This window comes from Ochotona princeps, chromosome 4, assembly GCF_030435755.1.
Source record: "Ochotona princeps isolate mOchPri1 chromosome 4, mOchPri1.hap1, whole genome shotgun sequence".
Lineage (NCBI taxonomy): Eukaryota > Metazoa > Chordata > Mammalia > Lagomorpha > Ochotonidae > Ochotona > Ochotona princeps.
The window spans coordinates 64,282,102-64,294,894 of record NC_080835.1 but is presented as its reverse complement, the minus strand read 5'-3'; the positions used below and the strand labels follow the sequence as shown (position 1 = coordinate 64,294,894).

Sequence of the window (12,793 nt, the reverse complement as noted above, 5' to 3'; positions counted from 1 at the left end):
CAATAATAATAAAATGTATATAAAAAAAGATATCCCCAATAAAGATATTCCTCAAAAAAAGATACTCTTCTTTCAAACAATCAATGAATCATTTAAAAAGAAAAGACCTTTAATCATCAAAACATAAACAACTACTGTATTATTACTGTATGCCCAGTATAATCTTTGGGAGTGTAAATATATTTTACCTTCATTACACAATACAAGCAAACTATAATGTAAGAATCATATCAATGCAACTTGAAGATTCCCTAAATTTTTTTATTTACTTCTTCATGAAATTGTCACTTCAATTGATTTCTCTTCCATAATTATAATCTAGCACAGTGCTGATAGGTACTCAATAAGTATCTGATGAATAAACACACAAGTATTATCAACATCTTACCATATTTCTTCTATTAGATTTATGAGACATAAATGTTCTAGGTCTTCAATTCACATTATCCAGCCATAATCAATGAAAGCAATGATTCATTTATGGTTATGTACTGTTTAGGCACCAATCTAAGTCAAAAATTTTTTTTCTCAAAGCCTTAAATCATAAAAAGAGAAAAGTCGCCTTATATGCATTCCATAAAAGTGTTCCTTCTTTGAAATCTAGAACTCATTGTTTTAAATAACATAAAACTTATATTAGAAATACAAAATAAATTGTGCAGTTAAACCTGGATTGAGGTGAATAAGCAAAGAGGGAAATAATGTGAAATGCCATCAAACGACCAATATGTAACAAGAAGGTTTTGCAGCCCATGGCAAAGATTTCATGTTTTATTGAACTGGAAAGCCACTGCAGAGTTGTAGACAGAATAACAACAAGCATTGACTTTGATTTTTAAAAGCTATGAAAGCAGTGATCGACCCCATTTTAAAGACTTTACAGATGAGGACACCGAAAATCATGTTAAGAATCCTGTTCAGGCCAGGCATGGTAGCCTAATAGTTCAAGTCCTCACCTTGCATGTGCTCCAATTCCCATCCAGCTCCCTGCTTATGGCCTGGGAAAGCAGTAGAGGATGGCCTAAAGCCTTGGGATCCTACATCTGCATGGGAGACCTGGAAGAAGCTCCTAGCTCCTGGCTATTGGCTCCTGGCTCCTGGCTCCTGGCTTCGGACTGACTCAACTCAGGCCATTGCAGCTACTTGGGAAATGAAGCAGCAGTTGAAAGAGCTTTCTCCCTGTATCTCCTTCTCTCTGTAAATCTGACTTTCTAATAAAAATAAAGAAAGAAATCCTTAACAAAACAAAAAAAGAAAGAAAAAAAAAAGAAGAATCCTGCTCATACACAAAGCTAATGAGTGGCAAAACTGAGATTCAAGCCCTTGTTCTTCCCACCTCTTAGCACCTCCCAAAACTCCTGGCTTAAGACTTCTCTAGGGCCCGGCAGCATGGCCTAATGGCTAAAGTCCTCACCTTGAAAGCCCCAGGATCCCATATGGGCGCCGGTTCTAATCCCGGAAGCTCCACTTCCCATCCAGCTCCCTGCTTGTGGCCTGGGAAGGCAGTCGAGGATGGCCCAATGCATTGGGACACTGCACCCGCATGGGAGACCCGGAAGAGGTTCCTGGTTCCTGGCATCGGATCGGCGCAGCACCGGCCCATTGCGGCTCACTTGGGGAGTGAACCATCGGACAGAAGATCTTCCTCTCTGTCTCTCCTCCTCTCTGTATATCTGACTTTGTAATAAAAATAAATCTTTAAAAAAAAAAAAAGACTTCTCTAAAAAACTATTTCCTCAATCTTCTCATACCTCTTTGTCTGCTTATTTTCCCTTTCTTTTTCCTCTACACCAAACAAGAGCATTCCCCAGTTTGTCTTCTCCTTCTATGTATAGACACCTAAACCTAAATCTCTAGCTAGTTTCCTTCTAAAGCAGATTTACATTTCATAATGCCTCCTGTTCATTCTCCATTTATATGTTGCACTAGTAGCTAAAATCTAATTATAAAAAAAACAATATTTTGACTGAAAATATTTTTCCTGTAGCTCTACTTCCCACATTTACCAATAAACAAGTTCTTAAAAACTTATAGCTTTACTTGTATTTGATTGTTCTCTCTACCTGAGTCATTGAGTCATGGTCACTAAATCTAACATTACGTACTACTGCCCAATTAAGCTTTGCAAAGCAACTCCAAGCATACTATCACCTGTAATAATGCAACCTATATTAACTGCCTACTGACAACCAAATAAAGTACAAACTCCAAGTGCCACTCCCCACAACATATCATATTCTGTTGCTCAAGCAGTTGATTTTCTTTTAATCACTGCCTCTTTCTATCTTTCTAAGTTCTTCTTTTCCTTCAAGGCAAGCAAAGTGCCACCTCTTCTATTAAGTTTCCCATTATCTCCTTATCATGTGGTCTTGAACAGGATGTTGGCACAGCATTTAATATTATGGTTAAGAAGCCCATGTCTCATGTTAGAGTATCTAGGTTTCATACTTGGGTCTCACACCTGATTCTCACTTCTTGATAACACAGATCCTGGGAGGTGGTGATGTTGTTTCAAGTCACTGGGGTCCTGCCACCTACATGGAAACCTTGGAATTGAGTTCATAGTTTCACGTTCAGCCCTAGCCCAACCCAGGGTCTTTGCCAGCACTTCTACAGTGAATCAGCAAATGGGAGTTCTTTCTCTTGCCCTTTACTTTTCAAACAAATTAATCTTTTTGAAATGTGGTCTTCTACTTCTGATCTCTTACACCACTTCCTCTGCACCTCATGGTGTTTATTCCAATGAAGTTGTGCTTGTACTTCAGGACAATACAAGTCTAAAACCCCTGGCCCAATCAAAAATTCTCAATATGAGAAGTATGTCTAGTTCATTTTTCCCTCCACAACAACAAACGGCACAGAGCTACTGTGAACAACACAATGCAAACAGTAAGCTCAATAAATACTTGGTAAGTGGATAGGAAACGAATATTTCAACACAAATAGATAAGTTCTCAATCCCGACCTGAAATTATCTGTTGCAAGTTGTACTTTGTACTGAATAGAAAAAAGCAAAAGAATAACATGTCACAAATGAAAACAAGTATACAAATTGAAACCATCATATTAATGAACAGGAAGATTAATCATCTAATTCCTCATTTTAAAAAAGACTAAATGGAGTGCTTAATCTCCAAAGTAACAGTTAATCAAAGGCCATATCACTGAACAGATTTCAGTCGGTGGTTTTCATTCCGTTAGTAACTAACTGGAGACAACTCAAAAGTTGTTTTTTTTTTTTTTACTCCTAGGAACTGCAACTCTTACATGCTTATTCGGAGCCTACAGGAAAGGAACTGACCCTATATAACCTATGAAAGCTACTGAATTATAAGCAATTCATTAAATTATATGGTTCAAGGGATACAAATAATGAAGAAGCATCTTCATACTAATGAAGAAGGCTCTTAACAGCTGTCAATGAAAAGAATGTTTTAAATCATCCTTCAAAAGAGTACCAAAGAGTCAATGTTCTTTGGTTCCAGCTACCAGCGAATGCCAATACTCTCATTTGGAGATCCCGAAGAAAAGGACCTAGGAAAGGGACAGTCTTAGAATCAGCTTAAGTTCTGAGCAAGTTTGCTTGAACATCATGAAAACCATACTCCCAAATGTGTGTCTGTTTATTCTAAATTTGCTACAAAAACCAAGCGCACTACACTTCGAATTTCAGTAGTAGTCGAGGGCTAAAACAGTTTTAACAACCGTTTTTTGTATATGTTTATGGCAAGGGGTTATCACTTATTTTGAATGTATAGCTATAACTAACATTCAACAAATAAAACAACTTCCTAAAACACATTTTTGATACATGAATAAATTATTAACATCTATTATAAGCATGCAGGAACATTCAAAAATAAGGGGACCAGCAATGTGGCACAATAGTTGTGAAAGAATCCCATATCAGAACAGCAGTTTGAGTTTCAGCCACTCTGCTTCTAACTCAGCCTCCTAATAAATACACCTGGAAAAGCAGCAGCAGAAGGCCCAGGTCTTTGGGTCCCTGCCATCCATACAAAAGATCTGATGGAATCCCTGGTTCCTGGCTTTGGGCTGATCCAAATCCAGTTGTGGCAGCCATTTGGCTATTGAACCAGAAAACATAACCTGTTATCCTATGTTTCCAATTAATTAACTAGTTAATTACTACAAGAAATAAGTTCCTAAGTATGTAATGGTGTTTTTTGCAAATGGTGACACAGGGGCCTGCATTGTAGCACAGCAAGTAAAGCCTCTGCCTCACGAGCATCCCATATGTGGGTTGTTTCAAGTAGTGTCTGGGCTACCTCCAACTGAGTTCCCTTTGAATGCCCTGAGGAAACAGCAAGAGTTGGAACAAGCATTTGAACCTTGGTCCACTGCATCCACGTGGGCCTGCATCCACATGGGAAACCAGGAAGAGGCTCCTGGCTCCTGGTTTCGGATCGGCTCAGTTCCAACCACTGCGACTACTTGAGGAGTAAACCAGCCAATGGAGGATCTTTCTCTGTCTCTCCTTGGCTCTGTAAATCTGACTTTTCAATAGAAATAAATAAGTCTTAAAAAAAAATCATTCCAACCCACGCCACTCAGGGCTGCTACATCTGTCATTTAAAGCACCACTTTGCACTTGTTACACCTTTGACTCAAAATAACCTGAAACAGAGACAAGATGAAGTTCTGTAGGGATTTTAAAAGATAAAATATGTATGGGGCTGGCACCGTGGCGTAACAGGCTAATCCTCTGCCTGCTTCACCAGGATCCCATATGGGTGCCAGTTTATATCCTGGCTGTTTCACTTCTAATCTTGTTCTCTGCTTATGGCCTGGGAAATCAGGGGAGGACGGCCCAAATCCTTGGGTCCCTGCATCCAAGTGGAAGACCCAGAAAAAACTCCTGGCTTCAGATTGGCTCAGCTCTAGACACTGCAACCATTTTAGGAGAAAGTGGATGGAAGACCTCTTTCTGTCTCTTCTGTTCGTAAAATCTGATTTCCAAAGGAAAATACATGATTTTTTAAAAAAATATAAAACATGCAAAAGATTGTGCATATAATTATTTTTATACTTATGTATTTTATATTATTTATATACACAAAGCATCTGTTTTATACAATGCATATATGGCTTCTCTCACAAAAACACTTAGGTCTCTACATCAATTCATACAATTCCCCCCTTCCATTAGGAATAATTATTCTATTAATACCTATTACATGGAACACTGTCTACCCATTTGTTCTTCAAAGCCCAAGTCAAATGCTACTTCCTCCAAATGGTCTCCTGACCACCCTCAATGAACTTCACTCCTAACTTAAAAGCTACTGGGACATGAGGAAGCAAAAGCACAATTATCATGACTTATTGTAACCAGGAAATATACAATATATCGCCAATGCATTACTTCATTTAATTATCACACCAAGAAAAGATAAAGGACCATGTCAAAAAATTAAACTACTAGTAACTGATGGACATTCAAATAAAGAATTCATAATCCCCTTTAAAAGCCAAGTTCTCACATTACCTTGCATTATAGATTATGAGTACGCACTTAAATAAAGTAAAAAGAACATAGCTGCTATATGTTCAAAGCAGCCCCACTCACATACATGCTGAAATAGAACAGTCATGAAATACTGTCGTGTTCTCTAACATTTTCTATGATGTTCTATTTCACTTTAAAAAAATGTTTGTGAGTTTCCACTGATTTTTATTTCACAATCACTGATGAGTAGCAACCCAAAGTTGGAAATGTATCATACTGAGACAGACAACCTCATGAGATAGGTGAAGATAAAACAGTACAATCAATCTAGGTGAAGATAAAACAGTAAACATAACTCTTTTCCTGACCTCTCCATCCTATCTTAGGCAGGTGCGATAGCAGAACCTATATTCCTGTTGCTCCCCTGAGCTTTCTATCACAGAACATAACCAATAAATTGTCTAGGCTACAGATATAACAATTTTAAATGAATGAAAGTGTTGATAGGCTTTCAGTCAGAGGCAAAATTTTACATGGCACAAAATCTCTACCCTCCTAAATTAAAATCAGTTGAGAACAGGTTTTGTATAACCGAATACAGGGATTCAATAATATTGTTCGGCAGTCCGTTATATTAATATAAAAATATTTGAGACAGCCGGGCCACAAGTCATATGGAAAACTAGATAAACATGAATCATTGCCAAAGAAAGTCAAGGGAGGGCCCAGCACGGTAGCCAAGAGGCTAAAGTCCTTGCTTTGCCAGCACCAGGGCCCCATATGGGCACCAGTTCTTGTCCTGGCTGCTCCACTACCCATCCAGCTCCCTGCCTGTGATCGGAGGAAGCAGTCAGAGGACCCAAGATCTTGGGACCCTGCAGACACGTGGGAGACCTGGAAGAAGCTCTTGGCTTCAGATCACTCAGCTCAGGTTGTTGTGACCATTTGGGGAGTGAATCAGCGGATGGAAGATCTTTCTGCTCTCTTTGTATCTCCTTCTCTCTGTATATCTGACTTTGCAATAAAAAATAAATAAGTTTTTATATTAAAAAAAAGTCAAAGGAGAAATTTCCAGCTCCAACACTAAGTTTATAACTGGCCTTTTCCCTAGATCCTCACTACCCAAAGCAGGGTTCCCAGCACCAGTTTGTTACAACAGATGCTCAGGGGCCCAGCGGCGTGGCCTAGTGGCTAAAGCCCTCGCCTTGAACGCCCCGGGATCCCATATGGGCTCCGGTTCTAATCCCGGCAGCTCCACTTCCCATCCAGCTCCCTGCTTGTGGCCTGGGAAAGCAGAGGATGGCCCAGAGCACTGGGACCCTGCATCCGCGTGGGAAACCCGGAAAGAAGTTCCTGGATCCTGGCTTCGGATTCGCATAGCACCGGCCGTTGCGCTCACTTGGGGAGTGAATCAGTGGACAGAAGATCCTTCTCTCTGTCTCTCCTCCTCTTTGTATATCTGACTTTCCAATAAAAATAAAATAAATCTTAAAAAAAAAAAAGTTGCTCAGGCTCCGCCCAGATGTACTGAATCAGAATTTTTGCTTGAACAAGGTCCCCAGGAGATTCTTAACACTTACTGAAGTTTGAGAAGCACTGATCTGTATGACAAAAAAAAAAAAAAAAAAAAAAAAAAAAAAAAAAAAAAACTGGCTTCTGCAATCTCAAAGAATGCCAATATCTCTTCCTGTTTGTCTTTGTAATTAAGTAATCAGACTTTTCAAATAGTCCCACACAGATAGCCATAAAACTTCCAGGTACATTAGACTACAAATTAAAATTATGACTCCAAAAACAAGTAAGAATTGCTAATCCATTAAATATGGCATGGGAACTTTTAGGTAATATACATAAAATATGATCTCTGTCTTCTTAGAACACAGGCTCTTTAAGACAAGAAAATGAGACAATGAATTTCACTTGGCAAGTAAATGCTTAATACCAAGGATGAAGTTACTGAAAACATCTTTAACAGTTCTCAGTCACTGTTGCATATACATGTAACTCCAAATAGTCTCTACTAACAATCCTGCCTGTAAAACTGTGAAATAAAAGACCCTAGAGTTTCTCATCAATTACCTTCACTGACTCAGGAACCAACCCTTAAATCAACACACACACACACACACACACACACAAAGACTACTTGCACAACCCTCAAGCCACAAGTCTAAGGCCACGGGACTTAGGATCAAATATGTCGTTTTTCTTGTGGAGGGGAGTGGAGGAATATGAGGGTGAATTAAAGACTGCACACCATTCTCAACGTCTCGCAGACCTACAAACACCTCTCCTTCATAATGCGGGAGACAGTTAAAAAAAAAAAAAGATAAAAATTAAAACGCCAGCCCCTGAATTCAAGCTTTTTAAGTGTCCTCAAGTAAATTCTAAAAGTTGGGAGTCCATCCTCGTCCTAGCAACAGGCTTTTTCGAATGACAGCTCAACCTCATATTCCCCTCCCCCTGCTCCCGCAGGAGCCGGAATACCCACCCTTCCGACCTCGCGCCATCACGCCTTCCGCTCCCCTCCAAACACACTCCGACCCTCCAAAGAGAAACCCGCACAGGGTGAGTCCCCGCGAGCCGCTGGGGGCGCCGGCAGCAGCCCCAACCCATCCTCCACGCTCAACTCGCCCCTACGAGATTCGCTGACGGGTCTCACCAAGTACAGAGGGGCATAGATCTTCAGGGACTCCTCCAGGGCGCCCCCGGTGATCTGCAGGAAAGAGACCCGGCAGGAAGGGTGCCAAGTGTGGCCAATCTCGTAGCAGTTATGAGGGATGGACTTGCTGAGGGCCGCCATGACGAAGTGCAGCGCGAAGGACGGGGGGGAAGGGGGGTGCGGAACTGGGGCTCCAGAAGGAGAGCCGAGCGCACCAACGGCCGCCCTCTCGCGGGGCGGCAGCGGGAGGTGCGGGATAGAGGGGAAAGGTCACGCCAGCAGGGTTACTCTGGGCCAAAGTCCTCGGATGTTGAACGCTCGGCGTATCGCCGCCGCCGCTCGAGGGGGCGGGACGCGCACCCGGGAGGAGGGGAGAGGCGGAGCGTGCGCGCTCCCCCAGGCCGGCCGCCGCGCTCCCGCGGCCTCGGCGCGCGCAGACCCTGAGGAGCCGCCGGGCTCGGGGTACGGACGGCGTGCGGCCTTTGGTCCCGGTATCACGCGCTTCGCGGGCCGGCGATGCTGCTCCGTGGCCGCGCACCCTGCGCTGGAACGGGAGCTCACGGGCGGGTGCGCAGAGGTAGGTGACTTTGGGCTAAATTGTACTTCAGTTTCTGTCCTCTCAAAGCCGTCCAAGCAGAGCTGAGGGTAATGGAGGAAATTACTCTTTGTTGGGAGCTGGTGGGAGAAGAGGGCAAGGAAAGCTTGATTTTTTAAGCCCTCTGCCTCTACCACCAGAGTGCTCGGGCTACCTGCTGGTAACATCCATCTACTCCCTGTGTCTGGGCTTTCCGAACGCTAGGAAAGCTGGGTGCGTGGAAAGCTCGAAAAATCAGCCACATTCACGTCCACTGTGTGGGCCATTGTGTCAAACCGTAAACTACCGAGCAGTTCTGCCTACAACACCCTTGACAGGTGCTCAGCATCCAAATACTACCTGCAGTAGAGGTAGCAGTGATGTGGCAGAACGCACAGCTGGTGGGAGGGTGCCACACCACAGCCTCTGAGACACAGACCCTCTCACTGTCAGTGTGTTAGCTCAATGTAACCTTCCAGTCTCTTTGGAGTTCTATATGCTTAGAGACAGTGCTTTCCTACCATTAGAGCAACCGTGTTCTGATCTTTTTCATTCTTTCCACACAAATACTTAACTGTACAATAACTGTTTTTCCAGGCACTAGCTTAACCCCTGCAGAGAGACAGGTGTGAACAAAAGAGACAGTCGGAAAGTAGTTTCTATTTTCATAAAACACATCCTAGAGGAAGAAGACACAAAAGCAAGAAAATGAGCTAATATGAACAAGGTGTGAATTGCTCAAAGCAGATGAGAGGAAAACTCAAATGAAAAGTCCTGCAGTGGGCTTTTACACAGCTATTAAGATGCCCAGCAAGTCACATCCAGTGTCTGAGGTCAAATATGGGCTTTGCTGATACTCCAGCAACTCTGCTAATTACACCAGAAGAAGCAGCAATGTTGACGGAAGTACTTGGCTCTGACCCCTCCTTGGGAGAGCTGGATTGAATGTTCAGGCTTTTGGAGACATTTCTTCATGCCATTGGAAATGAAACAGTGGATGGAAGAACTTCCTATCACATCCCCATCTCTACCTTTCAAATTAAAACACACACACAATAAAAACTTCTCTCTCTCTGAGTAAACAAACACTGGCAGTTCTGAGCCAAGATCCTTACTTCATCACCATCATGTCTTCTAGGCGTTTGTTGATTGGTTGCTCCATCAACTCTTAGCTGTGATTTCCACCCTGATTAATTAAATGGCTGCCTCACACACCATGACATCTATGTGCTAGCCAGGAAGACCCAGGACAGGGGAAGAGAAGGACTTACTTACTCTTCTTAAAAGTTCTCACAAGATCCTAACGAGCCATTCCTTACAACTGTTAGCCCAAACTTAGTCGTTGAACCGCAACTAGTTGCAAGAGAGGGTGCAAAACACAAATGTATGGTCTCGTCTCGTTTTGTTGTTTGGAGAAATGCCCAACTAACATTTGAGGTTTCATATTAGAGCAAAAATGAAAAAAAACATATTTGGGTCAACTAACAGTGTGTGCCATAGTCCTAGGGCTCTAGCTAAACATCTGGGCAAATCATTTTTCCACTGATATACTCTGATAAATAGACAATCTAAAGTCCAACTAAGTTGCTGCATCCTTTTCAAGGCCCAGGGTCTTTCTCAGGACGAGGTGTGGCTCTCGTGCTATCGCTCCCCTCAGCACACAATGGAGCATACAGTGGTGAAATGGGAAAAAAGTTTATTACAATTTGTTAAGGTCTACAATTGAGAAAGTGAGAGCACCAGCAACACAGAACATAAATTTCTAGAAGTTACAGGAACAGCATTGTAGCTATGTCCTACTGTGAAAATGCTATGTTCCATTGTGAAAATGTTAAATAAGAACCTATTTTTAAGAGGGGAAAAAATTAGAATTCACATCATCCAAAAATTCTTAACAGATATTTGAAATAGTTAAATATAATTAATAAATGATCACATTAGATGTATAGTACTTTAAACAGTCGCAATTTTTAAAAATTTATTTAGTTTTATTTGAAAGCCAGATTTTACAAAGAGAGCAGAGACAGAAAAAATTTCTTCTGTCTGCTGGTTCACTCCCCAAATGGTTCACAAAAGCCAGAGCTGAGCTAATCCAAAGCTGGGAGCCAGGAGCTTGTTCCAGGTCTCCCATGTCCTCTGCTGCTTTCCCAGGCCATAAATGGAGAGCTGAATCAGAAGTGGAGCAGCCAGGACACGAACCAGCACTCTGATGGTCACATATGATACCATCAGAGTTGGTAGCTTAACTCATTACACCAAAAGGACAGCCCAAGTCTAGCATTTTAATCATCAAGCAATGAATATGACTGTTATCAGTAAATCATGCAATTCTCATTCCTCAGACTAAATGATATATTTACCATGTGGCATAGTAAATATGCACCAATAACTAAGGAAATATAAAAATTACAGTTACAACCTAAGTAGCTTATTTTGATTATTAGGTAAAGGCTTGAAGCTTAAAGGAACTGGAGAAGAGATAACAGAACTGTTGTGTCTGATACCAAACGTGGCAGTGCTGATAAGCTGAATGTCAAGAGACAATTTTAAGACAAATCTGAAATTCAAAGAAATGGGAGTATTCTTTTTTTTTTTTCTAATGCACTGTAGATCCTCCAGAACAAGAAGAGATTGGTAAATCTCCATGGAAGGGGAAGGCCTGTGACCTAGCTGTGAAGACACCTGCATCCCACAGCAGAGTGCCTGGATTGGATAGCTGGCTTCAGTCCCTGTTGGTAGCTGCTGCTAATACACACCCTGTGGTATAGCTCAGAGAGGTCTAGGAGGAACAGCTTTAAATGTTTGTAGCCATCTTAACAAAGAAGCTAAAAGCTGCAACAAGATTGAACTTTCTCCTAAGCAAATACCTTCATTTCAGAACCTGTTTCCATATGAAGAGACTGGGATTGAAAACAGTTTTGTTTTGTAACTCAAAAGATCTTAAATTCTTTATATTTCCACTAAAGCCTACTTTAAAAATTAATAATTCCATTGTATCTCATCTGTGTCAGATCAGGTAGTTTTTACAAAGTCAGTTAGCACTTTCCATATCCTTGCCTGGAAATTTACTTAACCAAATGCATCATAGTGTTGGATATTTTTTTTCTATTTTCCACATTTTGAAAGGCAATAGCATTACCAGTTTTCTCCCACTATATAGCCATGATCCCTTTTTGTTCAGTTTTCAAGAATTGCACAGATTACTCTCGACCATAGAAAATATGAAGTTGCAATGAGCTTAGAATTCCTAGTGTTTAATAGTTAGATGATGTTATCAGTACCTAGAAGCTGTGGCTAGGGACACTATCCTCCCAAAATTCAGATTCCCTACCACTCCAACCACACAATTGGAAATTAGAGACTTTTAAATCACTCTTTGGGAGAAAAAAAAATACAAAACCAACTTGTAATAGGTAAGAGTTCGTACATACAAGGAATGTCTCAGAGTTCAGCCACATCTGTCTAAAGAATTGAATTAATACAGTAGCACTTCTGAAGAAGTGTGTTGATAGGATTGGAAGAAAAGCAAAAGACACTGAGGCAATACAGGCACAAGCCTGGAAGTGAGAACTGCAGCCCAACAACCTCAGGCATTCTGACTCACTAACAAAACTGTCTCACCATGAATTGGATTCACAGGCTGTCTTGGGAAGATGTCATTAAACATTTATTTCATCTGAGAACAGGTGCACCAAATAGACTTACTGTGGTTAGGTTTCCCATGCAGGTTAGTTTCGACTGAGAAAATGGATATGGTAACAGATATCCTCATTTGTATCAGATGATTTTTCATCTTATCATTTAATAAATTTTCAGTTTTATTTATACACTCATTTATAACCTTTCTTGTGTCACTTTAGCCTGTGAGAGATAGAGCCTCCTTTGGTGCGCTGCCAAAGCACTGGCAGTTTGGAAGTGATGAATGCTATATTAGCCAAGAAAGATTAGACTGTGCCAAGATGCCAAATTCATCCCTAAATCTCGGGGGGCTTTAAAACAAGGTTTATTTTGTGCTTACAAAAAGTCCAAAGCAAGTTGACCAGTTTTTCAAAAGGCATTCTTTCAAATAGTGGTTCAGTTATATAGT

The 12,793-nt window shown here is 41.3% G+C and overlaps 1 protein-coding gene and 1 long non-coding RNA gene across 2 annotated transcripts in view; one reads left to right on the top strand and one right to left on the bottom strand.

The window, feature by feature from the left end:
- TMEM135 (transmembrane protein 135) overlaps nucleotides 1-8,459 on the bottom strand; it is a 230,368-nt gene extending 221,909 nt beyond the window's left edge. Inside the window, exon 1 of the mRNA XM_058663713.1 lies at nucleotides 8,133-8,459. Within this exon, the coding sequence (XP_058519696.1) occupies nucleotides 8,133-8,273 (141 nt within the window). The 5' untranslated portion in view covers nucleotides 8,274-8,459. The remainder of the gene's footprint in view (nucleotides 1-8,132) is intronic.
- Nucleotides 8,460-8,585: 126 nt separating this feature from the next.
- On the top strand, nucleotides 8,586-12,533 carry LOC131480216 (uncharacterized). Its single transcript, XR_009245342.1, has 2 exons — nucleotides 8,586-8,709; nucleotides 11,317-12,533. It is a non-coding gene; the product is annotated as an uncharacterized LOC131480216 (long non-coding RNA).
- Nucleotides 12,534-12,793: the final 260 nt, after the last annotated feature.